Raw genomic sequence first — 26,962 nt, forward strand, 5'->3', positions numbered from 1 at the left:
TGGTGAACCTTATTCAGAGCTTTGCAGAGGTGGGCCTCAACCCTACTTCATACATGATGGAGCGAGGGCTGCACTGTAGAAAGTAGTTTTGGATTACCAAAGAGCTGAAATAGAGTAAAAATGGCAGCTTCCAAGTGGATGCAGAGACCACTATGTTGAGTACTACAGGACAAGTCATAGGGGGTCACTAGTGTGATATAAGCAAATGCAAATACAGAGGAAGCAGGAACAGTTTCCATGTGACAAAGAAATTAAGTCAGGTGGTGGCTGGTGGATCTGTGCTGTGGAGCAACAAAATATTCAGGTGACTTTGGGCTGCAAGTTGTTGATCACCTTGTGAATCAAGAGCTTAGGTAAGTCACATTCTGGTGTGGTCCTCATGAACAGGAACTTTATGTGAGACAAACCTTTCTTTGTCCCCACTGACTGGAGGTCCTACTGAATGTAAATACCAAGGACTTTCCTGTAAATCTGAATCTTGAGGACTACAAAAGTCACGATGTTAACTTGTAATCTTGCTAACAAAGTGTTACTACTGAAGCTGTCTTTCATGTACAAATATGCTTTTGAAATGTATATTGTAGATGGAGGTCTCAGACAAGCTTGAGATCTTGTCAATAAATAAATGTATTTGCAGAATGTGTTATGACTCTTTTTGTTAAGTAACTGGGTAACAAACTTTGGCACTGTTGCTGTTGCACACATTTACTAAAACCAGGATATTTTTAATGTACAAACATTTCAGTGGCTACAAAGAATACAAGTTGCTACTAGGTGTGAAGAAATTAAATGTGAAAGATTACAGGACGGGGGCAGCAGTTTATCTTGGAATTTCTTCCTGAAGTAGAGCAGCGGAAGCAGTCAGATGGTAAGCATAATTTTTATAGAACAAAGATATTTGGAAAGACAAGGTACTCAACTGTAAAGTAAATGACAAGGAGGTGAGGTCTAAATCAGTTAATAGTAAAGGGAATTCTGTTATTGAAACCTTTAGTTTCCTAAATCTAATGTTCTCACTCTGGAGGATAAGAGTTTCTAGAAATGAGTTAGTTTGCATTTTGCATTTCAGAAAGAAAAGCATCATAGCAGAAAAATCAGAGCAGTCACATAACCACCAGTGCAGTGTTTAATAAAATGACCTTTTAAAATAGGCTGAAGGTACAAGTTAATTAGGAAGTCATCAGAATTAGATGGAAAAATACCAAGGTATTATATGGAGAACGAAGTGGCTGAGCTGCTGCCAACTGCACTGCCTCTCATTGGAGAAAATTCACGCTGAAGCTCACCCAGTAGTGTCTAGTTCTCTTGGAAAAGTAAAGCACCAAGTGCCACCTGGGCTTTCTTATTTCAGATTTTAAAAAATTTATCTAAAAAATGGCTTATTGCTAACAGTTTATAAGGAAAAATGAACACAACTATTGTAAAAGAAGATTTGCTCTAGCTTTTTGGGGTGTTATCCTACAATAAGGAAAAGTGCTTGAGAGAAATAGATTTTCAGAAGTCACATTGTAATCCATGATATTGTTTCTTTAGTCTCTTGTGTGAAAACTTTTCAAACCAGAAGTAGTAAAAATCAAAACTGGAATGAATCACTAGCCTTTTCGGAAAAAACAGATGACCACAAAAATGTGCAATTAGAACAGATGTTAGATATTTAGGAAGTGCCTGGGAAAAAAACCAAAAACCAAACACCAAGGCACCAAAATTTGTCTTTGACAATTGCTTAGTCTATGTAAAACTAGAGGTGGCTAAGGAACATTTGGTCTGAACAAGTAAGGCTGTTAAACAAGTAGCATAATAGGAGATTAAACTTAATAATGGCAAATTCAAGTAATTTAAACTGAAAAGCATTTCAACTTCTCTGATGTCCCTGAGCCTAAGTGAAGTCTGTAGGGAAAACAGTGGCATTCCAAAGGCTCAGTCGAAATTGGTTCAGGCAAAGCATGAACACACACGTACTTAAGCAATGGGCTTTTTAATGTGTTTGTGATTACAATGCTTGCTTCTGGAACAGGCTGGTCTTTCCATGGCCTTAGACTTAAGTCCAATCTTGCCAAGTTTGTGTGATCAAACACTGCGCTATTTAATGAATTCAAATAGTCAGCACACACAGACTCATTTGTTAATCTCCAGTTGCTTTAATCTATGATGTACTGGGAGTATGATGCAGTTTATCAACCTTTTCTGAAAGATAAAGTTTTGCAACAGATTCAGAAAGTCCTTTTGAAAGTAGTAAATCTGTCTTAACATGTTTTCACTCTCTAATGAATTGAATTTCTAAGCCAAAAAAGGAGATGTGCATTTCTAAATTTTTTTTGTAAATTAATGTTAGGAGAGTAGTAGGGTAAAATTGGTTTAAGTTCAGAGTTCATCCTTTATTTGCTAAGGTAAGACACAGTGCAAAATTTGACCTCTGGAGTCACCAACAGTGTCCTCATTCTTTGTCATGAATCAGAAGCAAAGCTGTGGGCTGGCCGAAGAAAATCTGTCAAGGTTAAAGCTTCTCAAGACCTGTTACCTCTTTGTACAGGAATCTGCAGAATTAAAATTATGTAAACAAGAAATTACTGAGATGCAGTTCATGTACAGAGAATGTGTTCATATTTGTAGTTGCTTAACTTGGTTCACTTCTTCTAGGCTTTCTAAGAGAATTGACACATGGGAGGAAAAGGAGGTAATTTGGGCCTTCTGTCCTTCAGTAAGCTCTGCGTGCACGTATTACATGTTTGCCTGGAAACTTGTTGAATTTGCAGTGTTTCTGTGGAGACCTAAGCCCATGTCCTCACGAAACTTTTTATAGGTAGGTTCCATTTTTTTCCCTACAGAGCACACTGGCATGTCTTGTTTAACTTAATCTGTAGCGTTCTCCTTGTTTTTCTTGGACAGCTGCACTAGGTCTGTATGTTCCAACAATAATATCAGTTGGTTTTGGAATATTGCAATTGTTGCGTTACCTGTTAATATTCTGTTTTGCAATATGTGCAGGGCGTAGTGTTGTATGTAAAATGTTGCTAAATAGAATACAAATAGTATAGAATGGTTTGGGTGCACATTTATGATGGAAAACCAATCTTCAGTACAAACTGACTCTTGGTGAGAGCTTCCCTCTGCACAAGAGGGACAGAATCACAAAGAACAGCAGTAATGTGAGTTTGTGTCCTGCTTGAGGCATTTCTTCAAAAAGCAGACGTACCTGATTGTGCAAAGTCACTTTGCATAATTGTTCCCTGGTTTTGTAAAACCTAAGCTGCTCCTGGCTGCTTTAGTGACACGAGATAACCACTGAACTGTGTGCACCTTAATTCTAAATTAAAGTTTGAGTCTTCTGCATGTAGGGGGGTGTCACAGGTGAATTTATTAAGAGAAGTCATCATTGTGGGGTTAACTAAAAGGGGTTTATTAATGATTAAATGATGATCAAATGATAATTGATGACTGAATGAAAATTAAATGGTAATTGAATGGTTATTAAGCAATAATTGAATGGTAATTAAACAGTGATTTGACAATGGTTTAAATTACAATTTAAACAATAGACAATGGTCAAACACTCTACTGCTTACTACACTTCTAATAATTAAGCTATAGCTGGATATATATAAACATGCTGCTAGCATACAATATACTTTTAAGCCTAATGTAAAACGTCACTCAGCTCATCATAGATATCAGAAGCCGGGTGAGGGGGTCTCAACCTCAAGGAGTAACCTTGAGAAGCGTCCCTGCTCAAGGGGGAGATCATCGCCAGGCAGCCCGCTGCTGTGCAGGAGAGCTCAAATACAGATATTTATAGCGTAAAGTGATTGACTCATAGTCAATCCCCTTTTGGTCTATGTGCAGCTGTAGTGGTTTCATTTTGTCTAGTCCCAGCTCTGGCTGGTACTGTTAGCTCCTGATAAGACATGGCCTGAACTCCTTAGTTCCTGAGGAGATACGGCCGAGCACAATTCTCGGGGTTTGCACGGCAGGGCTGATTTCAGTCAGGCATACTTTTCGGTGATGCCTGAACCGAAGTACTGCTCACTCAGTCAGAGTGGGTGCATGTGTCGCAGGGGATCCCGTTAAATATATATATATATATATAAATATTGGGACTACCAGTGGTATCAGCCTCGCATAAAGGAATCAACAGTTGTGGCCTCTTAGGTTGCTGGTGTCAGCATCTGACGTTGGAGCACAGGGATTCTGGAGTGCTGCACTGGAAGAATGTTTTCTCAATTCTCAAAGAATGTTTCTCAAACCGAAACGCTTGCCTTCGGCAGAGCAGCCTGCGTTCCTTAGAGCCCCGCTCCCTCGCAGAAATTCATGGGGATTTTCCTCACAGAAGGGTAAATAAAGACGAGTGGTCTGTTATTAGGCCACCTGATGAAGGCATGCCTTCCCAAAAGGAAATGGCTTATCTGGCGGTGTGGTAGTAAAACTCTTGGGAACGGTGTAACGCGCTCACTGCCCTGTCCGTGTTTCGGTAATGGCTGGCATGGTGACTCCTACCACTACTGTAAGTGCTAGAAGCTCTTGCAGCTCAAGCAAGAGGCAGCTGGAGAGTTGTCGTCGAAGAACTAAGAGCTGCAAATATGAAGAATGAGTTATAAAGTTATTTTGTCTGGTCAGAAAGGGACAACGAAAGATGATGGAGTAACAATAGAAACAAAAGAGCTCAGGAGTAACATGAGACAAAGCTAAGGAGAATATTCATTCTTTAATTATAGTTTTTTCTGAAGTACAGGTGAAGCTAAGGAAAGGGGAAGGATTGTTAACACAGGCAAAACCCTGAAGCTATCTGGAAACCAGTATGTGACATGAGAGTGGGGAAAAAAACCAGGACAGGAACACACACAGATGCCGCCCCAAGTGATTTTACGAATTGTGGCACATCCAACCTCATTCCGTTCCCTCAGCTGCTTCCTACCCTGCAGAACGTCTTCTACGTAAAAGATTACAAGGAGGCTATAGGATTCTCGGCATTTTCCATACAGCATATTTCACAGACTTGTTGCCGTGTGCCCTAACTGCTGCGAGCCGTGGCTACCACGTCCTTGAGCCGGCTACTCACGTCCAGCCCTGTCTTTGCAGCACTTCTCCTTCTGTCCCCAGGCAGCAAAGGAAGCGACGAGCCCGGAGATGCTGTCAGTAACGGGGTGCTCCGGCTGCGGGTGCTGGGAAGTCTCTCAGCCATGATGGCAGAGGAGGAGGAATGGGCTACGGGACGGGGAAAGGAGCAAACACAACAGTTGGGAAAACCAACAGGCTTGACCGGTCCACGTGGAATAAGAAGTAAGGAATGATTGGCCTGAAGAAGTGTTATTTTAAAGCTACTGGACTTCAGGTAGAAGGAGAGGGGCCGAAGTCAGAGAAGGTAGAAACAGTGTTAAGTTAAATATGGTCTCCTCTTCGTAATTAAATGCTTATTTTAAATGTTTGGGAAAGGGAAGCCGGTGGTGGAGAGAAAAGGTGTTACTGTCGTTTCAGAGGAAGGAACAACGTATTTCCTCTGTATCTACACTAATTCTGTATTTTCCTTAAAGCCACAGAAGTTATTCCAAGCTCCCACGAGGTAAGGTCTACTCGGCGTGGAGAAAACCCCCGACGTACAAGACCAGATACACGAGCAGCACTTCAGAGCCCTTCTTCCCACCTCCTTTTCCGCTCCCAGGGTTTCCAGTAACGCATTCCGCCCCCCCCCCCCCGGGTTGCTCTCTCACAGCGAGGCGCTGGAATTCCCTTCCCGTCTCCGTCCCCGTCCCCGTCCCCATCCCCGTCCCCTCCCGTGGACGCCCTCAGCTCCCCCTTCCCGCCAGCCCCCCCTTCCCGCCCCCCGCCGGCTGAGGCACGGCAGCGCGCATGCGCCGGGCCCGCCGGAGGGAGGGTCCGCCGGCTGGGGGCGGGGCCGAGTCGCCACGTGACGGGAGGGCGGTCGCCACGGGGCGAGCCGGGGCGGCGGGCGGTAGCCTGGGTCTGAGCGGGGTGGGCGAGCGGGCGAGAGCCGCGGCGATGTCTTCCATCGCCTCCTACGAGAGCCTGGTGCACGCCGTGTCCGGGGCTGTGGTGAGCGAGCGGCTCGGGTTTCGCGCCGCGGAGCCGTTGCGGGCGGCTCCCGGTGTGTGTGTGTGTGGGGGGGGAGAGGGCGTCTGGCCTCGGCTGTGAGGGGACCGAGGGGTCTGGGGGCGTCTGGCCTCGGCTATGAGGGGACCGAGGGGTCTGGGGGCGTCTGGCCTCGGCTGTGAGGGGACCGAGGGGTCTGGGGGCGTCTGGCCTCGGCTATGAGGGGACCGAGGGGTCTGGGGGCGTCTGGCCTCGGCTGTGAGGGGACCGAGGGGTCTGGGGGCGTCTGGCCTCGGCTGTGAGGGGACCGAGGGGTCTGGGGGCGTCTGGCCTCGGCTGTGAGGGGACCGAGGGGTCGGGGAGCGGCCGTGCCAGCCCGGCGGCGGGCGCTGAGGAGGTGGCAGGCCGCCTTAAGCTTTTGTTTGACCGGGGGGCGGAGGGGGCTGCGCCTGAGGGGTGGCTGCCGGGGGGGGTGAGGGCGGACGGGCCCAGCAGGGTCGGGGTGAGGTGGCCGAGGCGGGCCCGAGGCCCTCAGGGGCGGGAGAGGGGGTTCTGAGGTGAGGTGTGCCGCCTCGGAGAGCGAGCGGGCGGGCGGCCGGCGATGGGCATCGAGCTGACGATGAAGACTTGACACCCGCCAGAAGTTGAGGTCAGGGGAGAGCGCTTCAGCCGCCTCACGGGGCGAGCTGTACTGAGCATCCGCGTTCGGCGATTGTTCAGTAAATACTTAGAAGTTGCGAAGGGTGAGGCAACACTGAGGTGTTAACCAAAACACAAAGCAAGCGCGGTGCAGCTAGGGGAGGTTTGTATAGGTTATTGAATTACATTTTTCATAGGACCGCTCTTAGGTTAAAAAGTAGTGTTTGGTTTCTGTAGATTTCCCAGTGTGCCCAGCTCTTGAATGAATGAGCACTAGCTCTGCAGATGTCTAATCAGCCTGTACTTCCAACAGATTAAGAATTTTAGCGCAGCATAGCACGTTGGACCAGCAAGCTGATGCAGCTCTACTCCTTGGTTATTCCAGACTGGCAAGAACACCTAAATGTGTATTTTAGCAGTTGCTGATCTACTGTTCTGGCAAAACTTCCTGTTCTAATTTGAGACCTTAAAAGATCTCGCAATGTCTTCTATAGGATGAAAGTCACTAAATGTTATTGAACAATAACGGCTGATTCTAAAATGAAAAAAAGACTCTAAAGGGTGTTTTGTCTTTATCATAAGTAAACATGGGTTTGTTGTCTGCTCCTTAAGGTGTTTTAAGTCTGCTTATTTAAGCATCAAAGGCAATGGGGACTTTCAAGAAATGGAACTCTCAAACGATCTTGTTATTGAAATACTGCTCACTCTCCTTTTGCTGGCTTGTACAGAAATTGGTAATACTTTCTAGCCCTTGCTGTTAACTTCTCACTCTCCTATACAGATCACTATAATCAGCCTGTGCTTCTGAGCAAAGTTTGTGGTATGAACCGACCTTATAAATCTGGCCATAAACTTAAAACACGTAATGAAACAGTATCTTAAGTCCCTTGGTGGTGTTAATTAAATTAACAGAAATTCCCTATTGTATTTGAAGATGCTTATATCTCAGCAGTGATGTTGCTATGAAGGAAGACAGGGCTTTCTGGAGCCATTGGAATTCTGTACCCTTGTGACTTCCACTTGCTGTCACTAGTATTCATATACAATTTAAAGCTCTGGAGCAAGAATTTTTTCCTTAAATGAGGTGTTGTTTTTTTTTTTTTTACTGCCTTGTGCTGAAAACCTTGATTTTTTTAATTTTTTTTTTTGTATAGTAAAGATGTGCACATTGATTTAGAGATTTCTGTTTGCTGCATTAATATCTAAATTTTGGCAAGATCTTTGACATGGGTACTAACTGTTCTGGTATTGTCTCACCATTTGTTTAAATTATTATAAAGCACACTGATGTGTGGATGTGATGCAAGAATTTTAAAAAAAAAGAAAAAGCAACCCACAGAACTGTGCTGAGGTAATGAGAAGAACATGTCAGATCACAACATGATAATTTTTGTTCTAATGTGATGAAAGTTCATACATCTTCTAGGCTACCTAGTCAAACCTGAGACAAATGAATAGTTTTGTGAGCAGCAAAAAAAATCAGTGCTTGATTTCCTGTGAACTTTAATTGAATTACATAAGTATTCTTTAACTCTGCATACAGTTATAAAGGAACCTTCCTGTTACAAAAGCTGTAGGAATGAGAATTTTGTAGGAGTATTATGGCAGTAGTCAAGCTGCTTTGCTTGACTCTGAATGTTGACTGACAATATAATATTTTTTATATATTTTACATTTTTTATTATTAATATTTTTTAGAAAACCTAACTTTAGGCTGTGGTCCTGCATGCCTCTTCTTGGCAGCAGTCACCTCAGGCTGTTTGTTCTGGCCACTGACTACCACCTCTTGGCTACTGCACAGTTGTTTATGTGGTGCTGCAGCTGATCAGGGAACTGATCTGACTGAAGAAGTAGCCCAGCGGAAAAAGTTAGTTTTCAGCCAGCTTAGTTTCCTTGTCTGCATCATTGTGTAGGTGCCCCAAAACTTATGCCACCAGAATGGAGGAGGCAGGGTTACAAATACAGTTGACCAAGAGCTAGGATTGCTTAAGCCAGTTTGTACCTGTCCTAGCAATTATTCAGCAATAGCATGACTTGACTTGACAAACTACTGAGATTCAGCGCCAACAGGGAGGTGGTGGGAAGGCAGGCAGTGAAGCCTCACCCCTTCAGCGGTACAGGGTCATACATATCAGCATATATTCCTGGAACCAGTAATATGAGTTACTTTCCCTGCTGGTCTCAAGTGCAATTCAGTAAGGAATCTGAGCCCATCTCAAGGGTTTTTGTTGCTGGGGAAAGGTCTGCTCCTGCTCATCCCTTTCCTTTCCCTTACTTCTAGCCATGAAATCCTGTCTGCTCCATATGATGCTTCTGGCACTCTCCTCACCATGTAATTGAGTTGTTCCATGTATAAGCCCAGGAGAAAAGTAACTCTGCTTTTCTGAGTTTATTTCCTTCAATTTAGCAAAAGGAGGGGAGAGGGTACAAATTATCTTTTATTGGCAGTAATCTGTTAGCTGAGTTATCTCATGACATTCTGTTGAGCTATAGCTTCATATATGTTTTAAGCCAGTTTGAGCCTGTAAGGCTCACTGTGTGGGAATGGTTCAAAGCTGTGTCGGGGTGGTTCAGACTTGACATTATGAAGCATTTCTTTACCAAGAGGGTGGTCAAGCATTGGAACAGGCTTCCTAGGGAGGTAGTCTATGCTCCAACCCTGACAGTGTTTAAGAGCCATTTGGACAGTGCCCTTAATAATACACTTTAACTTTTGGTCAACCCTGAAGTGATCAGGCAGTTAGACTAGGTGATTGTTGTAGGTCTAACTGAAATATTCTATTCTGTATCTTGTGTCCACCCATTTGTCCTGTGTGCCACTACCCTGACTGTTTCCCTATTTCCATTTGCTGATTTTGAGTGCAAGTGTGTGTGTTGTTGCATGGCGGATTGCATTGAGAGTAGGATTCAGGATAAATCTCACTTCGGGAGGATGGAAGAAGGATAAATTGAACAGGGGAAGGCTGGAACTTGTAGTCACTGTGCAGTTTTGTGGCTGTTTTGTGCATAGGTGTGTGTAACTGTTTTGAGGTTGGCTTCAGAGGTGCTGTAATGCAGCTGTCATTAGGAGGTGCATTTTGGCTCTTTCTGGCACTTCTTTTTGTGCTGGCACTAGCCTTCTAGCTGGAATTTATTTTTTGTAAATTTTTAGTCAGATGGATTCATTAATCCTGCTTGCTGTTCAGCTGCATGAATAGTAGGTACCTAGAAAGAACAGACACAGGACAAGTATGTGGGAGAGCAAAACCAGCCCTTTGGGCTAGAGCCCAAACTAAGTGGGTTAAAATAACCAGGTAATAATGGCCAAGTGTTTCCTTTCATCTGCTACCTGGTGTTATGAAAGCTGGAGAAACTTAAGTCTTGTTAAGACTTCAGCCAAGAGTTGTCTTAGTGAGGAAGTACCACCTGAAAAATAATCCTTTGTTGCTGGTTGTAGAGATAGGTCCAAGCCACCTGCTCATGAGCTGGAGTGTTTCCAGAGACAAAGCTTGCTTAAATGTATGGCGTAACATCGCTCCAGAAAAGTTCAAGTTGCACCATGCAGGATGCTTTAAACACAGTGCTTGTGTGACTTGCTGTATCCCAGGCCTTCCCACCGTTTAAAGAGTTTGCATGGCAACTAATGGAAGAGTGCCACAGCTTTAGCAGCCATTTAATGCATTTAATACTACTGTAGAGTGTTAACAGGTTTACACCCAGCCAGGGTCCTTTTGAGATAGATATCTTTTCCAAAAGCTGTGCAATATTAATGCTAGGGTACTAAAGAATGAAGAAGCTGAATGATGGTGGGGACAGAGAGGGAACAGCTGCTTGTATGGAAGATAAGGGCATTTGCAAATACAGTCTTTAACCCTGTTATAAAGGAGGGTGGCTGCTGGCTTTTCCATTTAGAGGCTTTAATGGTTGGATCGCACAGGAAGTGAAGAGAGTGTTGGATTCACAAGAAGGGAATCTGGTGATGTCTAGGTCATGATTTAATTCACCATATGTAATTCATGCCACAGGGGGTGCCTTGGTAGGCAGATCTTTATTGCCTAAATTGGAATTTAGTACAATGCTAGATAAGTCCTGAACTTGTACTATCAGTTTTTTAATTAATAAAAGTTTCGTTTTTTTCTTAAGTCAAAACAAGGTTATTGTAACACAGTGGTTGCTTGTGTCATAGTCATCATCATCTTTTTTTTAACCTGGACATTGGGTACTGAAGTTAATAGGAGGTAGAGGAAGTGCAATATGTGTGTTTCCTGACAACCACTTTATCAGCTTTCAGACTTTAAAAACTTTCTTTTTGGACAAAAAGCTTCTAATGTTTTTAATTTTTAGCTTGATCTAATACAAGAGAAAAAACCTTGTTTGTAAGCATGGCACCAAAACCCACTTCAAACAGATGTTGTTATGTATGGAGGTTATCCCCTTTTTAAACTTACTTAGTAGACTGGTTTCTGGGTGAGAAGTGAAGGGCTACAAGGAGTCTGGCAGACATCTGTACAAGCAACTGATACACTATATAGCCAGTTTATTTTGTTTTTCAGGGCAGTATGACTGCAATGACTGTATTTTTTCCGTTGGATACAGCTAGGCTTAGACTTCAGGGTAAGTGTCAAACTAGTTTCTTTGTATGATGGTGTTTCTGTTCATCTTGGCTTGGGCACTTGCAGGGGTGGTTGTAGGGGGACTTATCTTGCATGAACAGGAATCTTACCTGTGTAACACTAACACTGTTTAATTACTAACACCATTTTTCCTGCTGAAGGTAATTTTCCCTTTTGGAAGTATTGGGCAACCTTTTAATTAGCTGAAAAGGCTGTGTGATCTGTGGCCAGACATGGCTTTTGAACAGTTATCTAAGACCAAAAAGAAAAATAAAGATGTGAGATTACACAGGATCACATTTGCGTGTTGTTGCTTTTGGCTGCTGAGAGCACTTCAAAATGCAGGGGCAGTATCATGAAAAACTAGTCTAGAATTATTCCTGAGAATGGTTTAAAGGGAAAAGTCAGGGTTAGAACTGGGAGTAGGAACATCCAATATTTACAGAAATGCATCTGGGTACAAACTTTGTTGTTCTAATGCTTGTATCTTCTAATCAAAAGTCACAGAATCACCAAGCATTTTAGTACTGTGACTCAAGCGCTATTAAGAACTAGAGGGAGGTCGTCAGCCAGGTCGTCAGAAACATGTGGCTGAGAAATGAGCACCATATCACTGTTGAGCAGCTTTCAATGCAGGAAAAGACAGTGTTTTGCTAAGGCTTAGCTGTTTGCAGATAAACTGTAAAAAATTGCTCTGCTAGTGGTGCTAGTCTGGAGTCCAAGGGAACAATCTTGAGAGCAGTTAGGCAGGCCCAATTCTAGTCCCTTACCTAAGGGGAACCTGTCTTCAGTTCACGTCACGACTCTCAGGTGAGGAATTTCTAACTACAGATACTCTGGTGCACAACAGAACCTGCTAGTCTGGGGAAGAATTAAAAAAGGAAGTAGCCTTGCCTAGCAAATAAAAATAAGGTGCTTTCTGGAATTGCTGCAGAAATAGGGAACATCTATCATTTATGAGGAAGAAAAAACATGCTTTTCTGGGGTATGTTCAGAATAGGAAGGTTAAGGACTTGAAAATGAATGCTAAAAATCAGAATAATCTAAAAGGTAGGTTCTTCTGTTTTCCAGTTGATGAGAAGCGGAAGTCTAAGACAACACCGGCAGTCCTATTGGAAATAATCAGAGAAGAAGGCCTGTGAGTAGATACTAATTTTCTGCTTGTCTTCATGTAGGCAAGCTCTAAAGCTAATTTGAATTTGCTTTTAAAGTGGAATAGTTAGCCTGTATCTCTGTGGACAGATTTTTACTCTCAATTAAAATGTCTCCATATAAGTGTGATATGACTTGCATAATCTTATGTGTTTGTCTTTAGCTAATTTGGATTAACTTTCTTGAGCGCCTTATGCAATCGATCTGTTCAGTAATGTAACTGTGCCTCCATTAGTGAGGTAGCTATGCTTCCTCAAAAATGCAGGTTTGTATACAAATGTACCTTCATGTACCTGGATTATTGGGTGTGTCCATTTCTCATAACCAAGATTAAGCTCTCGGGCAGCTGAGCCACTTTCAACAGGATAATTGAGACGTGTTTCCCAGTTGGAAGCTTTTTCTCCTCCTAAGCACGTGGAAGTAAACAGCAAGTGACTTTATGCTGGTGAGATTCAAGAGATATCTAAAAGCAGTTAATTTTCAGCAATGCTGTGCTTTAGTATTTGCCACACAGCCTGAGCTGGGCTGGCTGGGATAAACAGTTGCACGTGTGTCCTTGTTACAAGTATTTTCCTAAATGAATCCCTGGAACTCTTAAGTAGACCAGAGCTTCCAGGACATTAAGGCTGACAAAAGTTTTGCTTGGCCAATAATGTCTTGCCGCCTTTGAACTTGAGCAGTTGACAGCTGTGTGTGTGAGTACTTCTCGGTCAGTTGGTGATCTCTTTTGTTCATATTCCTGCATTACTTTTGTCACTTGAGGGTGGCAAGTAAACTTCAATTTAAAAAAAAAAGAAGCAAAAAAGTAAAACTAAGAAGTTAACTTTAGTGGAGAGACTGCAAAAGTGGTAATCCTACTTTTCCTGTGAAACAGAAAAATCAGTAATTCTGGCAAGAGGGGAACATTATTTCTTCCAAAGGCATTGGGAAGGCCTCACTAAGCAATAATACTAGTTTTAGAGATGTGTCTGGAATAATAAACCCCTGAACAACAACAAATCCGAAATGTGATGTGAGATCACAAACATCTTGTTCACATTACTTTGTAGAGTTTTATCTTGTACTTTTGTTAGACTGCTTTTCTCATCTAGATAAAGCAAATAGGTTTAGCTTTTCTAGGTGATATGAAAGGTGTTCACTGGTGTATACTGCGTTCTTCTCAAGGTTGCAGTTTGGAATACAAACTTAGGTTTTATTTGTGTGCAGAATTATTTGTATGTGAATTATGGATGCTAGCACTGACAATTTAAGTCATTAAAATAAACTCAGGTTTTTTTGTCTTAGTTTCATGCTTTGTACTGCAAGATGTTGTGTTTGAAAATCATCAGTTGTTAATAAATCAAGCAAAACCAAACTAACACTCTCAGTTAGAGGATGTGGTCCCCAGAGGGTATTTCTCCCTTTCTTTTCCAGCACAGAAGAGAGAGGTGATGCAAAAATTGTTTTAATTCTGCTCATGACTAACTGTATAGTCAATTAATTTGTAATTGTAACTGTATGGTTAGCTAAGACTGTAACTTCAGAAGCAGTGTTAATAATGTGGTATATTCCTAGCTACATGGGAGGGAGAAGCACTTGATGCATCCAAGATGAAAAACTAGCATTTAGATTATAAGAACAGTCAGATGCTGCATTTACCAGCCTTGCATCTTTTATGGTCTCCTTCCTGGGGATCCTTATATTCTGTGTATTCCCAATATTTTAATGAATACTAAAGAACCTCCATGATCACTGCTGTTCGTTGAAGAGATTTCTTATGTTCTTAACATGATACCAGTTCTCTACCTGTCCTGTGCAGCTTCAGTGAAGGTGCATATTACTGTCTTTTTTTGGATGTATTGTAGAACATGCTGGGGATGTAGGGCAACTGTTGAGGTGTCACTGTTTTACAGGCTCATCAGGCCTGTCAGAGAAGGGAGCTTTGTTAGTTGACTGTTAGGAAATCATTAAGATAGATTTAGATGACACACAAACAATTACTGTTATTTACAACACCTGAAAAATAAAACAGCTGTGAATCATAAGTGGGTATTCAGTTTTTCAGCTGTGATTAATCTAGTTAATGTCTCTTTCTCATTTACCTGACTGATTTGCTCTAAACTTCACTGTGAAGCATTTATTAGAAATTCCTCTCACCTGCGTATCTCATGCCCCAGGTTGCATCCTTTGGAAAACTCTCTTTGGTGGAGTATATTAATTTCAGTAACTAGTCTTCCATTCTTAAATTTTATGTGAGAATCCAGACATACATTTTTTTGTCTTCCTTACTCTAGTTTTTTTTTAATTTTGTATTGAAGCAGTAGTTGTCTTTAATTTTTTTCCAGCTATGTTAAGCATTGCTTTGTTTCCTTGGAGATGTGAACATCTCTTTACTGGGGTGTTATCTTTTGTATTGGACTGACAACTCTGTTTCTCAACAACGATGAGAATTCTCCTGTGTCTTGGTATGTTTTAGTATATGGTTTGAATGGACTGTATCAGTCTGTATGTTAACTTACATACTTCAAACATATATTCATCCCCTGGATGTTTGGAGTTCACTGCTGGCTGTTGGTAGAGAGCAAATATGGTGGTAATACTCACTTTTGGAGTGACTGAGTCCCAAGCTTCTCACTGTAAATTTATTGTACCTCTACAGCTCCTTTTCAATGGAATTATTCCTGATTATATTTATAAGTGGTTAATTTTTTTGTGGTACAGTCAGGAGTTTAGTATTGTATGTAGTATACAGTATTGTATCTCTGGGACCCTCCACCAACATGTAAAATCAACCAGATCACATAAATACTTTGCTGATACTTACCATGACTTTTTCCTCTCCGTTAGGTTGGCACCATATCGAGGATGGTTCCCTGTTATCTCCAGCCTTTGCTGCTCCAATTTTGTTTATTTTTATACATTTAATAGTCTTAAAACTCTCTGGGTCAAAGGTCAGCATTCAACCACTGGAAAAGACTTAGTTCTTGGGGTTGTTGCAGGTAATACTGAAAAAATCTCAATTTCATCAAAAATGTATTTTTAGTATATTCTGTCTAATGTTTTTCTTTATGAAGTCCACTGGAGGTCACAGTGAGTGCTTATGCCTCCCACTGTATGCAGATCTGCTTCGTTGTACAGCTCTGATTGCTCTTCTGTGTCCTCCCCACCTCATCAGCAGGTGCATAAACTGTTCCTGTTGTGAATTCTGGCACAAAGCACAGTGCTGCTGTGGTCTAGTATTTTATTGGTGTCTGGTGTGTTGTTTACCATGCATTCTAAGCATCATCATTTAGATGTTGAAGACAAGTGGCAGGGAGAGGTGATAGGTTTTTTTTAGAGGAAAAGATAAGTGCCAATTCCGAAATATTTTCGGTTATGATAAGTAAGAGTTTTTAATGTAAGCATTTGGGTGTCAGTTTCCAGACTTGTTTTTGGGTTGTCACCTGAAAGTGACAGTAAGTGCGTAGATGTACGGGGCTCCATGGGGAGGAGGGCGTAGTGAGTAGGGGAAGGCTTTTTGTTTACTTTTTGCTAGTTTCTTGTGCTTTCAGTGTAGTCACAATGAATGGTTGAATAGTTGGGAGAAAATAAGGATGGAAATTCCTAAGCTAGCTTTATCACTGGGTAAAATTCCATATAATTACATTCTGGAACAAAGGCTACAGGACTTAGGGTAACAGCTTGTCAGTTAAATGACTAGCTCTTCTTCAGTGTCAGTAGTTTATATCTTTATAATGGAATAATATCTGGTGTAAATGGAAAAATTCCACTTAAGGTGTTTACTAATTCTCCCTGCCCATCTCTCATTCCTACTACTGGTAGCAAATACAGATTGGAAAAATACAGTAAAAAAAAAAAAAAAAAAAATTCCTTTCCAGTCTGGAAAATAAAGTTTTATGACTTTTCCTTTAACTGAGTCTGGGTGAAAAATTACAAGTAGACTGTGCTCTAACCTGTTGCTCCTTAATGTAATCACACTGACTTTGGTTAGGAGAGATTAATGTGGCTTGCCTTTTCTAGTGCTTGATTTTGCTCAAAACTTCTTTTGAGAGCTGACTGTAGTGCTTATGAAGGGTACTGAAATAGTTATGTTTATATTCTGCTTTTCTGAACCCTTTTAAAGGAAAAGAAAAAGAACAAACAGGCACAATGTAGGTAGTAAAGTTTCACCTTTTTCAGATTTACTGTTCTTGATGGTTATGTAGTGTGTCCATCTCAATATAACGAAATAATTCAGTCTGTCACTCAGACTCCTATCAAAGCAACCGATGTAGAAGCAATTGCTAATTTCTGTGATGCAGATTAATAAGAAAGATCAGAAGCTTGTTTTTACATATTTACTTCAAAGTAACTGCCTCCGTCATTACTGAGCAGGAGGGACCTGTACCAGGCGACTGCAGAATTAATGTCACTTAATCCTTCTCCCTGTTGGTTTAGAACTGTATTTTGCAGTACCTCATTGTTGCAGCCTTATGTATGCTTGTCTGTTTCTCTTCCCCCATCTTAATTTCTGATATTCAACTTTCAAGCTTTACTGTTGGGGTTTGTTATTGTGTATAATCTCTTGCCACTTCTAAGCCTTACCTAAAATACTTGCAGAATCCTGTGTTTTCCACCTTAAGTGTACTTAGTGAATCTAGAAGCTAGATGTCCTCATTCTTTTGGCAGTGTAGGAGCTCTGTTCTGGTAATCAAGCTGCATGCACTTATCTGTTTTGCTCTCTCCTTATAAAATAATCCTTCTAACCTTATCACTCTGTGTTTCTTTCTGAAAGTAGGCAGGCAGCAAGTCATCATGGAGTGAAGTAGGGCGTGAAAAAGTAGAGTATCTTGTGCTCCAGTGTGGTGTAGAATGCAGCATAGTAACAAATTCACTTAAGATTTCTTCAACATGTTCCTGTTTGGTGTGTTTTGTTGTTTGGGGTGGGAGATTTTTTCGTGTGAGGGTTTTTTGGGGTTTTTTTTGTTTTGTTTAAGTTTTGGGGAGGAGTAGCAGAAATGTCTTCCCACTGCATGCAATCTGCTGACAACTAATTCATGGTGGGGCTGTGGGGGGATACCTGAAGTAGCTCATTACAAATTACCAGTTTACTTTTCCCATATGCTGTGTTAATTTTTTTTTCCCCTCTTCCTACCGGTAATTTCAGTGGCGTGTGAATCCCAGTAAAAGGGGATAAGAAAACATTTGAAATCTTTTTCCGGTTCTTGCTGATTTTCTTTGTGCTGTTTTGCGTTAGGTGTAGTGAATGTACTCTTGACTACTCCTCTTTGGGTAGTGAACACACGTCTGAAGCTGCAGGGAGCAAAATTTAGAAATGAAGACATTGTACCAACCAATTACAAAGGTATAATAGGTAAGCACCCGTTGTTATCGTCAACCAAAGAGAAGTTCATTAAATGAAATATATCAAGGACACTGTTTGAAGACTTCTATTCATGTAACCAATTTCACCCTGGAATCTCTGTGCTTCCCTATCACTTTGCAGTCATTGAGTTTTACAGGAAACTGGACTTAGCCATTTCTGATGATAACTAAGGGTTTGTAGTATGCACACCTGTAACTAAAATACCTTTTGCAAAGGCAGGTGTCTTATATAAATACTGGAGTAGTAGTGAGCCCAGTGAGGTGGTAGCTGAGAGTCTGAGTTTAGACAGACAATCTGCAAATTAAACTTCACTTATCTTAATCTCTTAATCACCCACATGTTCAGCCTCTCTTCCTTTTAAAAATAAATGAGTAAATAAATATTGTTGTTTTGAAGAAGGTTTAGAAGACCTTAATGTTGATGCTGAGCTTGTACTAAAGAGAGCAGGGTGTCTGTGCAGATGATGAGCTTTGTTTACTTTAATGGTGATGTGAGCAAGAACCATCTTTGTCACTATTTTTCTGTTAACTTCCAGATTAGAATGGAAGGTAAAAAAAGTTGCATAAAAGACTGCAGTGGATTTTTATACACCTTGAATATTAGGCTTTAAGTTTAACTTTTCTTATCTTCTACAGTCAGAATTTTGTACTCAAAATTTTAATAATTTTTTTCCACCTTTCTTCTCAGATGCCTTTCATCAGATAATACGAGATGAAGGAGTTGTAGCTTTATGGAATGGTACTTTCCCCTCCTTGCTGCTGGTCTTCAATCCTGCCATACAGTTCATGTTTTATGAAGGCTTTAAACGGAAGCTTTTGAAAAAGCAGCTGCAAGTGAGTATGTTTTGAGGCCAGGTGATGGACATGCTGTCTTATAAGACAGGTTCTTTGACATGTGTTACTTGAATGAATTCAGAAATGTAGGTTTGGTTTTGGTTCTTGTGTTTTTGAGGGTTTTTTTGAGTTAGTACATCTTCTAAAAAAGGTCTGTCATCATGAAGTGAGACATGAATCTTTCATGTCCCTAGGGAAGATATTCCTGTGATGAATTCCTCTTCCTGTAAAAATAAAACTGCACCTCTTGTCCACATTTGTTTAGCTTTGTTCACGGTCTTGATTTAAAGTAGATATTTCAATTCTAATATATCTGTTTTATAAATATGTACCTACAGACTGTTTTGAAGTCACCTCTTAACCCTTTCTCCAGTTAATCAAGTATACTGAGCCTTTGAAGTATCACAGGTTTGTTCTGGACCCTGTCATTTTAATACCACTTTTTCCCTGAAGCCCTCAATTTTTCAATACCTTTTTTGCAAGGATGGACACTAGGATTGAACATAGTGTTGCAGCCATACCTCCCTGATTCTTTAAATAGAGATAGAATAATTTTTCTGTCCCTGCTTTATAGTCCTTGTCTTTTTCTTTATTCTTTTTTCTCTATATCAGATATAGCAGCTCACCTGAACTCACATTCCTTTTATGTTCTAGAAAATTGAAGAGCATTTCTCCTACATTTTAGGATAATATCATAATGTATTATGTATTTAAGGTGCAGTGCTTTGCTGTTAACTTGTGACTTTAGAATGTATTTGGCTGTATTAAAATGTTAGATCATATCAATAAGTTACAAAGCTGTCTTGTTTTTCCTCAAGACATAGTGAAATAATTTTTACGTGAGATTTTGCTTCATAAATGAGGCTTGGGTTTTTACCATCTTTAGGCAATACTGCAGAGTGCTATTTGTGCCTCATGGATCTATCCAGTTACATTATGGACAATACATTTTTTGAGTGATGAGCTGAGCTTCCCTCTGCATTGTTATTTGCCTGTTGACTAATTGCTATATTTATTTCTTGTGTTTCTTTTAAATTACTTAGTTCTAGCTTAAATTAGAGCATGTTTTGTCCATGATCATCAGAGAAGGAAAATACTTTTTTCCCATAGCAAAGGTCATTTTTATTGTGGACAACATTTTTCTTTCTATTTGATCTTTTCCAGATTGTCTTAAGTACATCAGTGACTGTTTTAAGATGTGCATGTGTGTGCATATTTCTGATTGCAATCAACATATTTTGCAAAGTCGGAGTTTTGATATGGGCACCTGCTTATTTTCAGTGATTAATTCACACTGTTAAACTGAGATGCACTGTAATCAGCTTAGGCTATAACAATCTATTTGGTGCATTGTAGACCAGTGTGGGCTTTGGAGGTGGGGATGGGCTACCAGCAGGTGTTTTTAACTAATAGGGGATGAGATTTAGCCTGTGTCATCAAGACTAAAATTCTGCCTGATAGTGTAGTGATTATGTCTCAGGATTATAGAGTGATGTTCAAGGAATCTTTCACTGTCACCTTTTCACGAGTGCCGTGTGACTTGTTAGTTTAAATGTTGCAAAAGCTGAAATGCTTATTGATTGATGGTATGTTTAAATGCTACTTCACTATCTTTTGTCTGCTGTCAATGCTTTAAATTGGTCTAGTTGTATGGCTTTATCTTCACGATGTTTTAGTAACCTAGTTATAGTGAGAAATGCAAAAGCTTGTGAGCAGGTAGAAGTTACAAATGAACTTTACTTGCGGGGAACTGAGTTGTTTGAACTATAACTAACTCTTTAAAATAAGAAAACCCAGAGACTTCATGAAATCTTTATGCCAAAGATACTTAGATAACCCAGAAGGGAGGTACCAGTACAAGATCCCCAAACATATATGGGTAACTGGCTGTTCTGGTACTATGTGGAAGTAATGTGTTCTTTATCTGTTGAATAGCTCACATCTTTGGATGCTTTTGTCATTGGTGCAATAGCCAAAGCAGTTGCCACCACCCTCACTTATCCTCTGCAGACAATACAGTCAATTCTGCGGGTAAGTAATAATTTCATTTCAGGGTAACTGCCTCTGAGTTGTTCTGTATAATGCAAGCCTTGTTCAAATGGCTCATTTTCCTTTATGTTAATGAACCCATCATTTTGGGAGCTCCTTTTGCACAATGCAGGTCACTGATAATGATGCCTCTCTTCTTTGATCCTGTACTGACAGGGTCTGATGGAACTTGGTGTTACTGGTGCACATTTGTTTCAAGTAGCTGGTAGGATTGACAACATAATGCACGGATACAGTGTCTCACAGAAGCTGATGCACCATACTGCTTTTAGGCACTACAAAAATGTAGATTTACTTATTTGAATATAAATAGAAAATGTGTCAAGTGGGAAGTTAAAATTAAATCCTCTAAACCCAGTTTGTTCCCAGAAGGCCTAGGGTAATCCAGAAAAAATTCTATTCATAGGTTTTGTTTTATTCAGATGATGGCCTGACCTTGTCAGTAGCCAGAACGGGATTCATCAGGGGAAGCTGAGCTCCCTCGTAAATAATATCTTTAACCACTTGCCCAACCTTGTATGGTAATTGTAGTGGTAATGGAAACACTTGCATTTATTCTCACTTGCAATTTGTGTGTATGCTGGATAATGCTGCTACCTTCAGTGTGTACCGATGTTGTTGTAATATTGAAACAAGACAAAGTTGGGGGTGGGGAAGAGACCTGGCCATAAATAAGCAAGCATATTGTACTCTACTTTCTGTGCTTGTTAATCTATTTTGATGATTTTTATAACAGTTAAATATTAATATATGTTTCCACATGAAATACAATGCTATTTTCCTAAGCAAGGAGAAGCCCTAACTTACATGCATGGTAAAGCTGTTATATATTTTCTAAAACTTGTATAAATTTGGAGAATTAGCTGAATTTATTGAACGTGAGCCTTCCATGTTAAGGGTATCACTTTTCAGACTTGTCTAATACAGGATTTTTCTTGATAATTGTTCATCTGGAAAAAGTGATTTTCATGCAAATTTTGTAATTATTTTAGTTTTTCTTCTCTAATTAGAGTGTACTAAATGTATTGATTTTTGATAGCCTGTAAAAAGATAGTTTGGATGCCGTATTTCAGACCAACAGGACTTGAATATACTTACTGTGTGGTTGCTGCTACCCTGAAAGACACTAGACAATTTTCTGTCTGCACAGCTTTCTACTTCACCAACCTAATGGTGCACAAAATGGCATCTGCATTTGTTGTGGTTTAACCCCAGCCAGCAGCTAAGCTCCATACAGCTGCTCGCTCACTCCCCTGCAATGGGATGGCAGAGAGGATCGGAAGGGTAAAAGTGAGAAAACTCATGGGTTGAGATGAAGACAGTTTAATAGGTAAAGCAAAAGCTGCACAAGCAAGCAAAGCAAAACAGGGAATTCATTCACCACTTCCCATGGGCAAGCAGGTGTTCAGCCATCTCCAGGAAAGCAGGGCTCCATCATGTGTAAGGGTGACTTGGGAAGACAAACGCCATCACTCCGAACATATTCCTTTCCTTTTTCTTCCCCCACCTTTATATGCTGAGCATGATGTCCTATGGTCTGGAATATCCCTCGGGTCGGTTTGGGTCAGCTGTCCTGGCTGTGTCCCCTCCCGACTCCTTGTGCCCCTCCAGCCTACTTGCTGGTGGGGCAGCAGGAGGAGCAGAAATGGCTTTGACTCTGTGTAAGCACTGCTCAGCAGTAACAAAAACATCCCTGTGTGGTCAACACTGTTTTCAGCACAAATCCAAAACATAGACCCATACCAGCTACTGTGAAGAAAATTAACTCTGTCCCAGCCAAAACCAGCACAGCATTGTAGATGTGTCAGCCACATTGTAGTTTTTGTCAGCAGTCATCTTTTCTGAAGTTTTCATAACTTTTTGTGATCAGCTGAGCTAGTGCCTTCATTCGATGTCTTACCCTGTTTTAACAGCCTGGACTTACCCATCTCATGAGTTAAAGTAGTAACGCAGACTCCTATTGCTGAAGTGACAGATACAGGAAAAACAAATTAAGCAAATATAGCTTTCTTTGGATAAGTTGCAACATCAGTCTGTTTTTAATTTGTGATGCATTTTCTGCTGTGTGAAGGAGAACTGGAAGGAAAGTTGGAGTGCTCTCTTTTAGCCTTAGCGTTGCACAGCAGTGCCATTTTCCTGGGGCTACATCAACAGAACAGCTTCAACCCTCAGTCCTTTCCATGGTTGCTATAGAAATGGTTACAGTCTTGAACTATTACTTCATGTTTTGTCTGTCTCCTTTCAGCTTTTTGAACAAAAGTTTTCTGTCTTTTGGTGACAGTGTCATTCTTTTAAAAAATGGCAGCTCTGGTAAGTTGTGCTGCTAGCTTGATGTACTAACCAGCTGCTGCCTACTGCTCACCTCAGCTGAAGTCAGCTAGCTCGCTGCTGGCTTGCTGGAGCAGTGGTGAGTTGCCTTTCTGCTGGAGCACAGCTAACCATCAGTGTCCCAGTGGCGGTGGGATTTTTCTCACAGTAGCCCACTGTGAAATAAAGTGGCCTGTATTCTACTTCTCAGTGCCAGTCCATCCTCTCCCTGTGATGACAGGGAATACAAGGACCCTAGCTCCAGTTCTGCAGTCACTAGTGGTGACTTCTTTCCCTTTGCTCTATGAAAGAAGTAATAGCCAGAAATCCTGAACATTTCTGGCAAGAACAGCAGAAACAGGCATCTGGGATACCTGTGCTGTCCTGCTCAGACTTGCACTACTTCATAATGTGACGTTTAATCTAAAGCTAGCATTGTTACATTTGATGAAGTTTTTGTCACTCATGCTAAGTGATGTTTAAAGAAACAGTTATGAATAAAGGTTTAGTATTTTGAGAAATAACATTCTGCATTAAGTGTACTTTGTATAGTTGTGGGGGTTTTTTGAAACAATTTTAGCAGATTTACACACAAGCTAATACAATCTCAATATAATTCATAAAAACTTACACATCATAATTAAGTTCTATTGTTAGAGTAGAAGTGCAGGACTCTTTTGAACCTTAAACCTTTAGAAATTTACTATTATTTGAAAGTTAGGGTTCTTCGTAATGAAGTCTCTACACCTTTGCTTTCAACTTTTTGGCAAAGCGCTTATCTTGCTTCCATATAATGAACAGTTATCCTGTGTAATTGATAGCAGTAAGCAACTTCCAGCCTTGCCATTTGGGATGTCTATTTCCTTTTCAGGCATTAAAAATACATGGCATGATGCTACTTATTATGCAGTAAAACTATTCTTTAGCCTATGTGTCGGTAAACAGTGGATAAATTAAAATTGCCTCTGGAGAAATAGCAGTACTGTTAATGTTCTTAGTGATCCTGGGTGAAAAAGGTTCTCTTTAACTCAAGCCTCTTTCCTCTAGCATAGAGAACGCTAGTTCCTTTGGGAAATCTTCTGCAGTAATCAGTGAAGTATTGATGTCTTAGGGAGAAATGAACTTTTTTTTCTGCCTTTGTTTGAGCCTTTGTTTGCAGTACAAAAACAGTCTGATGGTGGAGAAGAGAGGAGAAGGAAGCACCTAATCCTGGTGTAGTTTGGAAGCCTATGAGTAATCTGGACAGCAGCTGGAGTTGTAACTTGGAACCTAGTTAGCAATTTTTTGGGGGTGTGTCTGAGTCTTTGACAATAATCCTTAACATTGATTTATCAATATCAAATTAGTTGCTGATGAGAAGATTGTGGATTGTGAGCACATATTTGCCTAATAAAGAGAGATTTCCAATAGCGTTCTGTTGCTGCTGTTTCCTTCTGAGTTCTTAAGACATACAGCAAGGGACCTGCGTCATCCTGGCATTTTTTAAGAATTTCTGAACTGCCTAAATCTGCTTGCATACTCTACCTACTGTCAAGGGTAATTGATGCCTAAGAAGTAGCCGTTGCCTGAGTAAGTTCTGGGAGAAACTCATCCACAGGCAGTTGCTCAAGTTCACCTTTCTTGGCACAGAAGCATAATACAGGCTTCAAAAGCTATTTGGCTATGTTATTATAAATAGAATTGTGGCAACCCTTGTGTATTAATAATTCATAGTTATGGCTTGCTGACAGTACTATTGACCTGTATCAGATAAGAGTATTGATGAATGCTAGAAAAGGAGTTGCTGAAATTGCTAGTTTAATTCCAAGACATAAAATTACAGCAGCAGCTATCTTGCCTGCTGAAAAACTGTTTGGGGATAAGCCAACACAGTAAGTGAGAGAGAAGTATTATTTAGGCCAGGTAGGTGGATCAATTTTGGATTCTTCCACAGCAGTTAACATGTAAATGTTTTGCTCCAAGACCATTGCTGGGCAGATACATTTTGGGTTCAACTATGCAACCTCAATGTAAAGATTTGTTAAATGAAAGCTGAGCAAGTCAGAAAGAACTTGCTTTGAATGTCATATGCCTACTAAGACTCTGCAAATTATGCTTTGGAGATTGTGAAAACTTTCCTCCAGAGCAACTAAAAGAGAGCAAGTATGGCCATGTGTAACACTTTCTTGGAATCTATCTTAAACCCAAACAAATTATTGTAGCACATACTGTTTTAATGCCCTGCTATGTAAAGTTCAATAGTGTGAGCTCTGGCCTCAGTTCTTCATTGATGGCTAGTATAACCTGGAAAATGTTAAAAGAGGTTTAAGATAGGCTCTCCAGATTTTATGCGTATGTTGGGTTCTCTGCCTCGTGCCATGGGGAAATAGTACAACAAAATGCTCTTCCTTTTTTTTTTTTTTCAGTTTGGACGCCACAGGTTGAACCCAGAGAACCGAACACTAGGCAGTCTTAGAAATGTTCTTTACCTTCTTCAACAGAGAGTGAGGTGAGCTTTCTGGTTTTTTTCCTAACATGATATAAAAGACTTGAATATTACTAATACGTTAAAAATGTTGCTGGATCTGACTTTTGTTTCTTTTTGCCTGCCGTAAACTTGCTATTTGAGTCAACCTGGTTTTTGTAATATATTGCGGAATAAGTACACAAAACCAAATTCTCCTCAATACCTGTACAGTAAGTGGTATCAAGGATATTGATGAATACTAATTCATTCACCTCTCGTCTTGTGCAAGAAACTTGCTTCTTTTCAAAAGACTTAACTTTCTGCAGAGTTTTCTCTTTAAAATATTATTAAACATAGTTGGCACTCAAGAAATCAAGAATGACTTTAAGATTCTTACAGTTGTTATTAACTTGTGATACTTGCAGTGTACCTATTTACTTACAGAAGAGTATTCATGCTTGTTTTCTTGTTTGTTTTTTTTCCTTAGGCGTTTTGGATTAATGGGACTCTACAAGGGCCTTGAAGCAAAGCTCCTGCAGACAGTCCTTACTGCTGCTCTTATGTTCCTAGTGTATGAGAAACTGGCTGCTGCAACCTTCACTGTCATGGGATTAAAGCATTCGCGCAGACATTGAAAAAGGAACCTATGCCAAAGATTGTGGGGTCTGGAAAACACGTTCCATTTGAGACCAGGCTGGGTAACAAAGGGTCCTCACTTCCTCTTTTTCTTTCTTTTTAGCCACCTTCATCTCCATTATTTGGAGAAAGTTGGAATACACTCTATAGGACCTGTTGCCATGAATTCAGGGATAGCCTGTTCCCTACTCTTCTTTGGACTCGCTGTGTTAAGAAACAAAGTAGAGACCTTATTTAAGCACTTGACATGAAATTTTAACTACTATACAATTTGGTTGACTTTCTTGGCAAGAATGAGTATCTCTCACTATGCTTTCTTGTTTTCCCTCAAATCATCCTCAACTATTCTTCTATCTTTACCTTCTGTCAGCAACTGGTGGGGCTGGTTTCATGTTATCTTCCTTGGTCTGTGTTTATGTCACTTCATGTTTGGTTCATTAAAATAATTCTTAAAGAACAAGATTTTTGACATAATTTTCTTGTAACTTCAAGTATGTTTGTGGCACAGAATGATAGGCTATTGCCCTAAATATCTGGTGGTGAGATTTCTGAACTGCTAGAGTGTACATTACCAGTGAGTAGGCACACTGTCTTCTTGAATTCACCTATTTTGAATCTTGAAAATTTTGAATGCTGATACTGGCTAGGTAGGAAGAGCATAACCTTGTGCTTTTTCAAGCTGAGTCCCTCAAGCTGCTTCAAGAAAATGGACTTGCTACACAGAAATACGTGAAGTTCTGTAACCCTGATCCTTGTGAGAATATGTGAATTCATGCCATGTTCTCATGCAGACAGGGAGCACTACCCTATGCTTCAGAAGAGATATGCCCTCTCAAAAATGTGCTTTAATTATTTTTCCACTGATCTTCCCAGATGCTTTCCTGACCATAAAGCATAAAGGTCATAACCGTTGTCCCAGTTA

At 40.6% G+C, this 26,962-nt stretch overlaps 1 protein-coding gene across 1 annotated transcript; it reads left to right on the forward strand.

Moving 5' to 3' along the window:
• Positions 1 to 5,910: 5,910 nt before the first annotated feature.
• SLC25A17 (solute carrier family 25 member 17) lies at positions 5,911 to 26,578 on the forward strand. The gene is made up of 9 exons (XM_075051048.1): positions 5,911 to 6,045; positions 11,214 to 11,274; positions 12,345 to 12,411; positions 15,252 to 15,403; positions 17,641 to 17,757; positions 18,457 to 18,602; positions 20,538 to 20,633; positions 25,364 to 25,446; positions 25,892 to 26,578. Exons 1-9 carry the CDS (start codon positions 5,992 to 5,994, stop codon positions 26,037 to 26,039), a joined length of 924 nt encoding a protein of 307 aa, XP_074907149.1. The 5' UTR covers positions 5,911 to 5,991; the 3' UTR covers positions 26,040 to 26,578.
• Positions 26,579 to 26,962: the final 384 nt, after the last annotated feature.

Source organism: Buteo buteo, chromosome 19 (assembly GCF_964188355.1).
Source record: "Buteo buteo chromosome 19, bButBut1.hap1.1, whole genome shotgun sequence".
NCBI lineage: Eukaryota > Metazoa > Chordata > Aves > Accipitriformes > Accipitridae > Buteo > Buteo buteo.

What these genes read in the sequence shown, in the direction of transcription:
- SLC25A17 (XM_075051048.1), top strand. Translation starts at nt 5,992, where the DNA reads ATGTCTTCCATCGCCTCCTACGAGAGCCTGGTGCACGCCGTGTCCGGG. An exon ending in TTTTGAAAAAGCAGCTGCAA is followed by an intron (nt 18,603 to 20,537) that starts GTGAGTATGTTT and finishes TCTGTTGAATAG; the next exon opens with CTCACATCTTTGGATGCTTT. An exon ending in CTTCTTCAACAGAGAGTGAG is followed by an intron (nt 25,447 to 25,891) that starts GTGAGCTTTCTG and finishes TTTTTTCCTTAG; the next exon opens with GCGTTTTGGATTAATGGGAC.